Below are 13,610 nucleotides of genomic sequence, written 5' to 3'. Positions count from 1 at the left end.
ATAGATGCATAACACAAAAATATGTATTAGAAAAGCAAAACAGCCTATAATTTAATTAGGAACAGCCGAATAGGAACAGGGTAAAGAAGATATTTTGTTCCTACATCGATCACTCTTGCAACTGCAAGTTCCACACGTGCCAAATTCAAGAACAGTAGATGCACACGAGTTCTTGGGTACTGCGTGCGGTTCCCAGCCATCGGTTGTCTAGACCAGGATAGATACTCGTACAATCATGTATGAACCACCAATTCAGCACTCCTGCTGCAATCGTTTCCACGGGTGCAACAAGCATTATAAAACAAAGCAAAAAAAAAAACGAACAGCAGCCTTCACTACATCACGGCACCCATCTTGCTTCGGTTATAGCTGTCAGCTCGACTTAAAAAGGGGAAATGAATGGTCAAGCATCGCTTATGGTCACGGCCCCACATGACGTGATAAATGTCGGATGAATTTAAGACACGCCCAATTTCTTTCCCAGTGTATCCACACATACTAAAAGGTGGTTTCTACGAGATTAATGGCTATTCTACACGGAAGTCGGGAAGAGTTATGTCTAATTCAAGCAAAGTAAAAGAAAATGGAAACATAATAAACTTAAGCTAGTTTATCATACATCCGAATCCTTGTGCTCCAATAAAGGCTCCTACTCCAATCCTATCCTTCGGCTTCCATACTGGAAGGCTGCATCTATGTACAAAAAGAAAAGCTGTTCCACCAAGATAGTGTTGTGGTCCCTTTTCTCAGCCATGAGCTCTCCCTGTTTACGCAATAAGTTCCATAACAGAATGATCATCACAGAAGAGGGGGAGGGGGGTGGGGGGGGGGGGGCAAGAGTAAACTAAAGAAATAAGTGGCGTTACCTCTCGACGAAGCACTTCTGTAATTGCTCCTCGGAACCTTCTCGCCAGGAACTTTGGAGATTATGAGGGAACTTTGCAAACCCTCTAGTAACTGTAGCACCAAACATTGGAGCAAAAGTTAGCCATAAACAATTAATAATTTCAAAAAATAATAAATAATATCAATGTATAGGTCATTTCAAGAAAATTCCATAAGTTCCACAGCAGGCACGCACACTAGCACCACTAGGGTGTGAAAGCACACAAAGAGAAATAAGCACAGTAACATATCTCAAATGATCCCACAAAACTAAGTATGAGAAGGCTAGACTAACTACAAGAAAATAGCATATGAATATGTAGTAAGCAAAATTATAATTTCATGCAGAGTAAACAACTAGGGAAAGAAATAGCCATACTACTAAAATTCAATGACAGAAAGAGTATATTAATATAGACGTGTTGCAACTTGCAACAGAGATATACTCTTGTTGTGCTTACCCTCGAAGTTGGCTGAATTCGCCGGTTAGATCGTCTGGGCTCAGCAGAACCAGAACTAGTCCTTTGAGGCTCACCAGAATCAGAACTAGTCTTTTCAGAGGTTCTTAGTGTACTTCTGTTCACGTTACCCACAGCAGGAACATATTTCCTTTTAGCTCGATTGTTAGTGGACACATTCTGCTTGGAAGTAGGATCAGTAGATGCAGCTTGCATTTCAGAAACAGAAGGAACTTCAGTTCTAAGGCCCGTGCCCAACACAGAATTATTTTTTTCGACAGTGGGCTTCTTGGTGTTCGAAGTGCTTGTGTTACTTTCCGCAAAAGTAAAACTCCTTTCGGAAACACCAGAATTTGGAATGGACATGGGCAAGGAATCCTTGTCAGGAACACTGTTAGCTGCAACATTCTGTGACTTTGTAGGTTTAGGTATTCTGGACCTCATCTCAGCTACTCTCCTACCTCTATTATGATCAACTTTGGAGGTATTTTCACGTGGTCTTGGCAATTGTGGCATTGAATGTTTTGCAAATCTGCTAGATGCATTGCTCTCAGAAATCTTGTCAGATTGGCCTGCATCATAATGTTTGCTTACTTCCATAAACTTCTTCTTCTTTCCATGTTTTGGAACGCCGTAGACGACTTTTGATCCTTCTTTCTGCAATCCAGGCCGTTTGAATGCAAGAGCATCAGATTTATTTTCAACTACACTCTTCCCAACGTTGAAAACCATTTCCCTCTGAGACAAAGCCAATGGCTTTAGCTCCTCCGGCTTTTTTGTATTGTTGGTATTCTTATCCTTGGAGGGACCCCCTGCTTCACCAACAATAGATAGATCGCCACCTGCTTGAAGCAGGTCTGTCCTTTGGCGTTTCTCAAGAGGTGAATCACCCTAAAAACATAGGGGATTGCAATTCGGTTATTGTGCAAAAATGCAGAGAGAAAATACAACAAGTCTAGAAAGTAAAACCAACCTTATTAGATTTAGATTTCCTTTCTCTTGCTCGGGACCACTCTGTCCATTGACCATCTTTCCAAACACGTGATGGACGAAGATTCCAAGCGTCAACAACCAATGACTCACCACCACCTCCAACTGGAAATAAAAATTAGGACAAGGTTAAACTTTAATGCTGATTACATGTCACAATACATCAGATAAAACAATTAGTCAATTACAAAAGAAATCAACGTCCCATTGATTCTGTCAAGACTTCAAAGTTATCAGTTTCAGCTCAGGGGAATAATTGAACAGCCCAGTGCTATATGTACCCCCCATGGTTTGATTAACGGCTCATTGGCATCTTTCGCATTTATTCCCGACATTTGGAGGTTTCTAGTTCGTTCTCATTTACACTTTATCCAAATAAATCAATTTCATGTGATAATTTGCAGCAACAAAGGTGGATGGCCCACCATACTTATCAGTTACGAATAAGAATATATGACGTAGCTTCGCTTGGCTATGATAATCCTTAAGTTGTTTAGGGTGAAATCTGTGTAATCTTAGGCAAGGAGAAATAGACAGGTTGTGTATCTAGAGCTTGACGGTGGCAAGTGGCCTACATTTCTAGATAACTACATTGACAGAGTTCCAGTTACATGGAAAGTTGTAGATACTAGTGAAGAACAATAGCACTTTATGCGCAGGCTCCATATTGAATATGATTTATCGATATATTGGGTTATTGAGGAGGACAGCCTGGACACATTTTGAAAATTACATAGCAGTTACGAAGCTAAAGAACAGCTGAGGTGGCTGGTAATGTTTAATCTCCAGCAAAACTGAGCTGGGGGGGGGGGGGGGGGGGGGGGGGGCTTCTCACACAGGTCAATGATGGACTATGGATAAAAGCCCCCACCCCTCCCACTATAACACCTGGGTTTTATGGTCGGGTTGGCTAGGTGGGGCGCGCTAACATGGTACCAGAGCCGAGGTCCCGGGTTCGAACCCACCCGGCCACGCATTTCCCCTGCGCCTCTCGTGTGCTGAGACCTGCTGCGGGCTACGCCGGGCACTAGAACCTACTGCGGGCTACGCCGGGCTCGCACGCCGTAGGGGGAATGATGGGCTATGGATAAAAGCCCCCACCCCTCCCACTATAACACCTGGGTTTTATGGTCGGGTTGGCTAGGTGGGGCTCGCTAACAGTCAAGAAAACCCCCGAACCCCTGCCCCACCCGTACACAGTGGCCTGTCGTCTGTGAGAAAGGCTGGACCCCTAAGGCCCTAACTGTACTTTGGATATGGGACAAGCAAGGGGATTTTTTTTCTGTGCAAGCCGGGAGTCGAACTCCTGAGCTGGTTCCCATCACAGGCTTCTACCAGCCGGGCTAAAGCCCGCTTGCAAGACTGCAGAAGCTAAAGAACAGCTGAGGTGGCTGGCATGTTTAATCTCCAGCAAAACTGATCAACAATGCTGCAGCCAGGGATGGAGACTGAATAAGGATATCATAAGCTGTGCCATCTTCGCTTTTGTTAAAAACATGCAATTATTAGAACAGTATGTTATATTAACTTAGTTTGATGTAGTATAGGAATGTTGTTTCTGCCAATTTGAAAATTCATAGAGCCACTACGGCCTTCCTCTTCTGGCCCCTCACACCTGTAGCCCACTGGTGAATGCCAAATCGCTGTATCTAACCTTTAAGTTTCAGTTCTAAATATAGTACTTAAAAGAACATATATAAAACATTAAAATTATAACACCAGGTAAAAGGGAGAAAAACGTGACGAGGGAGGCAGAATGCAAATTACCTGAAAATTGTACAACATACTTTGTCTCATCACCCTCATAATTCTGAGCAATAACTCCCTCACGCCAACTGCTAAAAGAAACAAGCATCAGATAAAGTAAATAGTAACTGAAGGATACTGACACAACAACAAATAGTAAACTGTATCGGCAGCAATTTAAGCTGTAATTCATGTCTTAACAAACAACAGAAAATGGGCGGTTCAGCTAATCACATGTAGAAAATATCTTATCAATTTACAACGAGAACCTTGGGAACTTACACGAAAGCTCTAATAAGATAGAAGTGAAAAAATTAAAGCCATAATAGTAGCTCAGAGGTAGGATAACTTCATGCATGGGTAAACTTCAATAACAGACCCAACAACTACAACGTATCTAATGCAACGAACCCAGACAAACGAGAAATAGATATGAAGAAATTTGGTCCCAGATGCAAGTAGATCAAGTAAACAAAACATCCTGATTTCCTAAGCTTCCACATCAAATTTCACTTATTTTGAACTGTTATGGCTGATTCTTGCCAGACAGCTCATCATATCATAGGGTCGACAGAATATCAGCGAACCACAAATTGTAAAAGTAGTGTTAAGATCCCTTTTAGAAATAATTGTTTTTCACGAACACTTTTAGAAATAATTGTGAACTGGTTCTACCCATTTAACCTCCATCCTAAAATAGTGAAATGGCCGAACAGTAATTGCATTGAAAAGTATAACATCAAGTTTTGGATAAGCATTAGCTATCAACATGCTTCAACTGCTTGGTACCCAAAATAAATATAATCTGATAACTGGTAAAAATTAAAGAATTTTCCATGAAAACTGTAGAGACCACTGAATACCTATCGTTGACCCAAGCATCTACACGATCTCCAATAACCCATAAACAACTCCCTGCTGTTTCCCTGCGCCGTTTCCTAGTTTTGAATTTGGAAAGGGTAGCAGGGTGAGGAAGACGTATTTGAGGCGGTTTATCCCCGTCTTGTCTCAATGGCACCTGTACTTCATGAGGATCAGTTCCTGAAAAAGATCGGTTAAAGCAAAAAGGTTAACCCTAAATGAGCATAGCTAGACGTGAAAAGGTTAAAAAAAAAGTGTGATGCCATGGAAGGAGCATCAAGACAAGTATGAATGGATACCCACCGTTGTGATTGTCAAAACTGACAAATGCGATATAATCTTTTATATCGACAACCTTGGCAGAAAACCAAGCTACTCCAAACCCACCCTTGTCAGATAATACCTGTCAAAAACAAAATGAAATGACAGTCTAGAAGATTGAAGAGTTGAGGTCGCAAATCACATTAGATCGCAACAACGCTGAAAAACACTTGTACTAACAGGGAACATGTAAAAAACTTGAGGACGTCATGACTGTTTCAAAATGTAAGCGAAGTACATCAGAAGTGAAGCATAAATCTCAAAAATGAAATGATTATATTTGTTAGAAAGGAATCCAAGCCCTTGTTTCTATGATCATTACTAACATATTAATATTAAAAGGTTGAAGCAAAAACATCTTCTGATTTTGTTTATAGCGTGTGAATTTAATTTGATAGCTTTTCAATATATGAAGCAGCTATCTGGAAACAAACAAGGGAGTATATCAGTAAATATCAGAGTATTAGAGTACATACTATGAAGAGCAAGAATAACAGAAGGCAGTTACAGAATCCAGAGTTCAGAGATAATGCAGCACACTGACTATCATATACAAACCAAACAAAGAAACTGACCTCAACAGCAGATCCCTTTTCAATGCCATTCCAGATAAAGCTTATTGGTGCTGTACTATTTCTGTTACCATCAAACGCCATAGTGGTGGGAACATCTTCAACCCCATGCCCTACATTAGCTAAACAAAAGGTAAACGAGCTGGAGGTGAACAATGGTCTTGGTATGCCAAAAGTTAATTGTAACTTTACCTGAGTGTATTCCTTCTGGCGGCAATTCTTTGCCACTCGAAGATGGCTCCAAATTTGGTATTGCTTGATCATACTTAGGTTTCCGACCACGCTTTCTGCCAGATTTACTGAAATTAGCAGGTGCATCTACCTCCAATGTTTCTGTTACTGGATTGTGATTACCACTTCCAGCTTTATTCCTCACACTCTCAGACTTCCAGTAGCCATCCGGGCCAGCTTCTAAAAGCTCCCTTAGAGTAAAAGGTAATGGTTCACCCATTCCAATAATAGTTCCAGCTCTGTACACAGCCTCCGCAGCGAGCTCCGCAGCTCTCAGTATGGCATCCAAGTTTTCTGCACGTTTTGCAGCTGCAGATGCCTCTTCAACCCTCTTTCTAGCAGCCTCCCGTGCCACTGAAATGATGGAACCCGAGGTACGACTGCTGTCCTTAATTTTCAAAGATGATGCTGGTGTTGAACTTGACAGTCCAGGTGGATTGCTACTGATACCAAACTCACCAGTTTCGTGATGCATGGACTTTAGAGATGTAGAAGAGCTAAGTGCTTCCTCTGCCATCATCTTCGCCTGCAATGCAGCCTCTGACGCCATCTTGGCAGCTTCTGCAGCTGCCTTTGCAACAGAAACTGCTGCTTCAGCAGCAGCTGCAGCTGAGATAAGCTTCTCTTCCACTTCACGAGGTAACTTGTTTCTTGAGATTGTGGATAGATGGCTCCATATACCTTCTTTATGCCTAACTGCCTCCACTGAGTGCATACTTGCACCTTTGACTTGTCCAGTTGATTGTTCTATTGCACCACGGATCTGTTCTGAAAAGATGATTCTTTGCTCACTATTCATACCACCAGTGATCTGGTAGTTAGGTAAAGGGGTGATCTGACCTGTGTTAGGAACAACCCTACTAACCAAAGCATTACTTGGAGAATGGGTAGATAAAGTGAATCCTGATGTGTGCTTAGCGGCAGGAGTAGAAGACGTAACGTCTTTGAGCTGAGGGGAGGCAATGACAGATTGCTGTTCTGGACTTGCTGAAGCTTTCTTTCTTTTTCTTGGCTTTTGTGATGCTGTTCCATGCTTAGAGCCAGAAGGTGGTGCCTTCTGCTTTTCATCATCCACAACCGCCACTGGAGAAGAAACAATAGACGGTGCCGGACTAGGTGGAACTAAAGCAGGCGAAACAGTATGCGAAATGGATATATTTTTGGATGATGCCCCCTTTGCAGTTTCATTTGTAGGACCAGCAGCTTGCATCGATGAATCAAATATTAAGTTTTGTGGAGGAATCAGCCAGGCTGCAGGACGTGGACCAGGGCTCTGAGTATACCAGGGGGCAACAGCAGGAGACGACTGCCTCATGTGTGAATTATATGTAAATGGTGATACTGCCTGGCTAAAGTCCAGATGAGTACCTCGTTGCAGGTTAAACGTAGAAGTAGAACTACCGAGAGGCACATTAAAAATTGGAGAGTGCAGGTTTGCAGTAGAATGTGTTGGTACCACAGTTTTGCCACCCTTTTTGCTAGCTGGTGCAGTTCTAACTGTTGTACCCTTATTAGCTTTTTCAGGCACAGAACTACCTGCAAACTCGAATGGTTAGGAATAATTAGAAAAAATAGATATATGTCATATATGTACATTTATATCTCATATACTTACCTATACGTGAACTCGTGGGGGTCTCTAAACCAGTATAAAGTGATTTTTGGTACTGAAATCTTTCAAGAGCAGATCGCCAAGCTGCCTCCCATGTAGGTTTAACATCACCACCTATTGTCCATTTAACAATAAAATATGTAAGATACATAGAGAAGGTGGAAAAGGAAAAGGATTACATTCTACAGTGAAACTGGACAAACCAGACTCTCCGAAAGCTGCCACCATGTAAGCCTCTCCTGGCGGTGTTCCTTGACTGCCCAAAGAAAAAATAATTAATGTTACATTGCACATATGAAAATAAATACTTCAGCGAATCATCATTTATTGAGCTTGGACACAAGAACTAAGGTGAGGGACACAATGTACATATTGTCCGTCATTATTGGTACAGTTAAGACAGGAAGCAAGTTTACTGCATTAGTTAGGCCATTGGGGTGCACTTAAGAAGGGGGAGACATGGAAGAGTAAGGTAAAAATGTGCATTGGAGTAGTCATGGACTTATAATTGATGCGTTTAAGAGAAGGCTATATGGACTTATATTTGGCATATGAGTAAATTAAGATATCATGACTCACATAAGAGCTCCATAAACAAAAATCTGTGCACGTAGCTGCACATGCTGTGGATCTGTGAACGGAAAATTCACCGAATCTGCAGAAGAAACTGAAATATTCAAACCAGGTAAATTTAATAGCTCTGAACTGTCAGAATATAGGAGGTTTGTATACCAGAACACTCAGGGGTTGGATGCTGCTGTGACTGCTCTGGCGGTGAACTGTTACTCTTAGTGTTATCGTCAATGTTAGCTTTGTCTGACGGCCCCCCAGCACTTTCACCCACTTTCCTTTCTGACAGCTGTTCTTTACCAGCCTTTGCAATAGATGTTTCCTTACTAACATCACTGATACTCTTCAATGAACTTCCAGGTTGAGGATTTTCTTGGGTTATCTAAAATATGGATACAATAAACCATGTTAATAGGTCGCACGCGCGCGCGCACACACACACAGAGGGAGAGAGAGAGAGAGGCAGACCTCGGTACTCTGAGAAGCTGTGTATCTAGGGAACGGGCTCCAAACAGGGCTAGGAGCTTTCTCAGATGCATTTGGTGGAGCTCCCACCTCAAATGAGAAGCTTTTATCACCTCCTGCTGTCTTAGTCTCCTTAGAACCAGGAGCAGATTCTACATTTCTAGTAGAACATTGTTTTGAGCTCTGAGCAGCATCTGCAGATGCTTCACAATCTTTTGGATCCCCAGACTGCCCATCTTGTGCATGATGAAGTAGTGCATCACTGCCCTGTCCAGCTTCCTGGGGAGAGGGTTCGGAGCAACTAATCACTGAAGGGGAGCCACATGTAGCACTGGTACAGATTCCATTACCATGGCCAGGTTCCACTATGCTTGAGCCTACCTTGCCCTGGGAAGTAACAGTACCAGGACTATGATCTGTACCATGACTTAACACTGCATCTTCTGCGCAAAACAAAAAAAGTCACATTGCATCCAACAGTTATTACAGTGCTTAAGTTGGCAAGGCTTAACGTGTATATGAATATGCCGGGGATGACAGCTTTACATAGGTGTGTTCATCTCCCAATCCAAGTTCTTTGCTCAGACTGGGGATTATGATACAGGAAGAAAAGTACCAACAGATTACACTCACTAACCCTCTAACCTTTTCTGCTCAAGGGTAAAATGTACATTAAGCTAGGTCAGTAGGTGATTATAGTACACATGTGACACTAGTGAGTAAGATAAGCCTGGTACATATCAGGGAAGGCATTATGGTGCATGCATGATAGATCATAAATGTGCAGAGTCTGAAATGTTGGATTTTCTGCTTCAAAATCGTGACCACAGGAATTATAATAACTGCATTGACATTGTGCTAGAGCAAACAACTGACCTTGCACATGTACATTCAAATCATTGCTTGCATTTTGTGGAGTTTCTACAACCTTTTCAGCAACCTCGCCACTTGAGATGCCTAATGCAGGTGGTGTGGCTGGATCTGTATGATGTTCACATTGTATCGAAGATCTATCAGTCTGGCATTTTGGTGAAGAAGCATCTGGATGGTTACCTGAATGGATCCCAGCATCATCAGTTTTATTGGTAAAACAAGCTTAAAAGGCACCCAACACTTTAGAAAGATGCCCAACAAATCAAGACCCCAATAGGAGAAAAACATAAACAAAAGGCTCACCTGATTTATCCTGAGTTTCTCCTGTGGTCAAACCACCCAAAGAATTAGCCTGCTCTTTGTATTCCTCCTTTTTTGCAACAGAAACAGTACTACCATAAACATCAATGTTTGAGCCCACAGGCACAGCTGACATTACCCCACCTGGTTCAGAGCCAGGATAAATAACATTGTTGTCCTCATCTCCTAAAGTGGATTTAGTACCTTCCTTGGATGGCACATCATGATTCATTCCCGAAACAATCAAATCCCTCTCATCAGGTAAAACAGAAGTATCAGCAGCAGAAACACCTATTGAACAGCCATTTTTATCTCCTGGAGTCCCAGAAGTGTCAGTAACAGTGGTAGAAGTGATGCCACTGCTTGAACTGATCACCGGTGCTGACATTTTCTCATGAGGCCCAGAAGTAGAAAGGAACAAATGCGAGCTATCAGGCTCCTCTTCTATACCAGGAGTATCACGTTCATTGAATGACCCCTCATAATTTATTGAGGGAATTTTTGGATCCTCTGAAGCATTGAAAGCATCAGCTGAAGAGTTTTCAGGTACAATACTGTCAGAAGAGTCAACCTTATCTTTTGATGTATCTGTAGCACCACTAGCATTTTCTTCATGGTTATTTTCCACCATTTGCTCCATATTTCCTGAAACTACAGGTATTTTCTCAATTGTCTTTTCTTCCAATGCAGCACTTTCTAGGTTATCAACAGAATCTTTATGGTGCTCCAACACTTCAAGTTTTGATTCATCACCAGTACAGCTGATATTTGTACTACTGGGTCCAGCAGTCATTGTTTCTTCAGGAACACCAGTGGCATCAGCGACCTTTCTTTCGGGAGACAGAGAACTGACAAGATGAGGATTAGAATTTCGTGAGTCTGCCTCAGATCGGTGACATGGAGCAGAATTTGAACTAATGCCAAACTCGTTGACGATGAGTTCATTGCTCCTGTCAACTGAATTACTCAGACCTTCAGTTCCATGTTGCACTTGGGAAAAAGATGGTTGAAGAGTGCTGCTGACTATATTACAAGTACCATCACTTCTGTGCAGCTTAACTGGATTTGTGATAGCTTCTAGCAATCCATCAGAACTTTCTGGCAATAGAGTTTCATTGCTAACTTGACTGGACAAGTTCACAGTGCCCAAAGACTGACCAGCACAGGACAAATTTTGTAGTTCAGTTAGTCCTCCTTCAACTTTATTTTCATTAAAATGGCAAACCTTCGGATCCTGAGGTGCAACATCAACCTCTGATTCTTTATTATCCTGTTCAAAGTGATATGAATCAGTGACATATATGTTCTGAAGGGGAGCCAACCCTGTGAAAGGTTCATTCCTAGAATCAACTTTGGCGGAGGGTACATTGAGTTTGTCCAGAGAAAGGTCGTCCTGAACTCCTTCAAAATAGCTGCAAACAGCTGGGCAGCTTCCTGATGTGTTAATTGAAGAGGACAGCTTCTCACTTGCTATGCACTTCTCAGCAACAGAACCTGCTGCCTGCTCAGATTTCTTGTCCATCGATAAAGAAGCAAAACGCTCAAGCTGGGGATCGGTGTTTGAAGGGTCAGCAGCCATTCTAGAATGAGTGCTCTCAGAATGATCAGGATCGTCAGTCATTCTAGAATGAGTGCTCTCAGACTGATCTTTTTCAGTTGGCACTACAGTACCATCTGTCGGAGAGTTAGTTGATTCAGGATGCACGATTGACTGATCAATTTGACTGTCCATACCACTTAACTGAAGGTGTGCATTACTGTCCATGTTACCAGTTGTCTCGTTTTCTCCAACTGATTTCAATAACATTTCCACAGATTCCGTGGATGTTGCCTCTGACCAGACATTATTAGTCTTCGAGCACGATTCAGCAGCACTGGAGCTAAAATCAACAACACTGCTTCCAGTGGACAAAACCTCAATCCAATTACTCTCGTGCCCTTGTACGCTGAAAAATGCTTCTGAATCTATCAAATTATCAAATCGAAGATGGCCTTGTAGCTGGTCCTCGATATCAAGTTTTGGGAGTGCAAATGGCCGCAAACCTGAAGGGAACCTGTTACTGTCTTCACCAGCTAGTTGAAAGTTTTGGCTCTGAAAATCACTATCGTCATGATCCATGGGTGTATGCCTGCAAAACAGAAAAATGTCAAACATAAAGTCGAAATCCTGTTAGTCAAACATTAGCAACTTTGGATCAAAGCTGAATATATTGGAGCATCGCATTTACATATAACACAATTCATGCATGGGAGAAAAACTACCTAATCACTCATTCTTCGGATGGATGTCCCAAAAAAATAATTGGGCAAAATAATATCATGTGTGTGTAAGCTAAGAGGGAGTGTTTTAAGCGGCAGGCAGCACCTCAGACAACTCCACAAGACCACCACCTTGTACCCACTAATGATGCTTTCTGTATAACAAATAACCCACACAAAATCAAAGGTACTCACTGAAACCACAATGAATGCTCCACGCGAAAAACCCACTAATGTTCCTAACAGAACATCCTCCGTCAACTAAAACCATGCCCCACCTGCCTCGAGAAGACAACACCTTGACGCACTTTGACCTCAGCACCCTGAGTTCTCGGCCTGCAAGGGGTTCGAGTCGCCCCTTTTGTGAATTCGCCCCGCCCCTCAATTTGAGTGATGGATCGAAGCGGACCAACCCGGAATAAAATAGGTGCGATACGGATCAGGACACCATCGACCCGAGGTTTAACCCGATCGTCTTTTCCTATCGTTGCTGCCCACCTGCAAATCCAACTCGCCACTGCCTAATAGATTCAGCTCCCAGCTGACTTTGCAGGCAAGTGCGTTGTGGACAGCAGGCAGCCTGCAACCTACTTGCAGTAGACACTCTTATATCAGATCAATATATAGCCTATCACCAGCGAGGCAACTACGCAAGTATGGCACTAGCACTGGCACACAACAGCGGCGTGAGAGGGTCGGCCCTTGGATACCCACGGGTCTGGCAGGGCAGCGGCGCCATCGGAGCGGTTCAATCCACGAACCTTTTCTGGCGCAGGAGGAGCGACGGGTCATGTCCAGGAGCGCTGCGAACCGCACCATTTGCATGTTGACTGAGTTCGTTAGCCCTAGTCTACTACAGTCCCAGCAAATGAGCAAAACATCCCCTGCACAAGCGAAGCCGCAACTTACACCAGTTGGATTGAACTAACCAAGCTCGCAAAAAAAAACTGAAGGAGTCTGACGGGCACATCACATGATACAACTTTAGAACGGCTCCAAACCCTAATTCCCAGCGTCAAGCAGGGACCCGCAACTGCACCCCGTCGAAAACACCCGAAAACAAGGCGGTCCAGCTCCGGTGCCACCCACCCCAAACCCTAGCACGCCAAGCTACGCGCACGACCCGGGTGACCCACAACACCCGCACACTGCAGCTCAGAAGCAAGGCGTGCCGAGTGAGAAGGAAATAGAAGGGGGGAAATGGAGAGGTACCGATAGGGATTCGCCCGCCCTTCTACCACCCTCCATCCGTGAGCGGAGTCGTCGGAACCCTAGATCCTGCGGGGCGGCGGGTGCCGCTCATACCCCGGCGCCCGGCGCCGGAAACCCTAGCTCTTCAGCAGCGGTGGAGGCGGAGCCCGAAGCGTGCGGTCGGGGCTTGGGGGCGGTGGCCGGCGGCGAAGCGAAGGCAGCGGAGGGAGGTGAGAGCGGGAGCGGAGCTGGGTGGAGACTGGGCAGGGAGGAGGA

At 43.6% G+C, this 13,610-nt stretch overlaps 1 protein-coding gene across 10 annotated transcripts; it reads right to left on the bottom strand.

The window, feature by feature from the left end:
• Positions 1-382: 382 nt before the first annotated feature.
• On the bottom strand, positions 383-13,610 carry LOC120651694. Of its 10 annotated transcripts, none has more exons than XM_039929284.1 (18): positions 13,356-13,610; positions 9,888-12,013; positions 9,588-9,764; positions 8,715-9,154; positions 8,409-8,628; positions 8,256-8,331; positions 7,880-7,932; positions 7,680-7,790; positions 7,433-7,600; positions 6,026-7,315; positions 5,837-5,955; positions 5,244-5,343; positions 4,943-5,120; positions 4,101-4,171; positions 2,317-2,438; positions 1,347-2,234; positions 867-957; positions 383-763 (listed from the first exon to the last, which is right to left on the bottom strand). In XM_039929284.1, exons 2-18 carry the CDS (start codon positions 12,001-12,003, stop codon positions 747-749), a joined length of 6,237 nt encoding a protein of 2,078 aa, XP_039785218.1. In that variant the 5' UTR covers positions 12,004-12,013; positions 13,356-13,610; the 3' UTR covers positions 383-746. The 10 variants fall into 10 exon arrangements, with proteins under 10 accessions (XP_039785218.1, XP_039785219.1, XP_039785220.1 ...); XM_039929285.1 differs by having other exon boundaries at positions 4,101-4,168; XM_039929286.1 differs by having other exon boundaries at positions 4,101-4,168; positions 5,837-5,946; positions 13,356-13,609.

The sequence above is a fragment of the Panicum virgatum genome, chromosome 9K, assembly GCF_016808335.1.
Source record: "Panicum virgatum strain AP13 chromosome 9K, P.virgatum_v5, whole genome shotgun sequence".
Classification (NCBI taxonomy): Eukaryota; Viridiplantae; Streptophyta; class Magnoliopsida; order Poales; family Poaceae; genus Panicum; species Panicum virgatum.
This window is presented reverse-complemented; position numbering and strand designations above follow the sequence as displayed.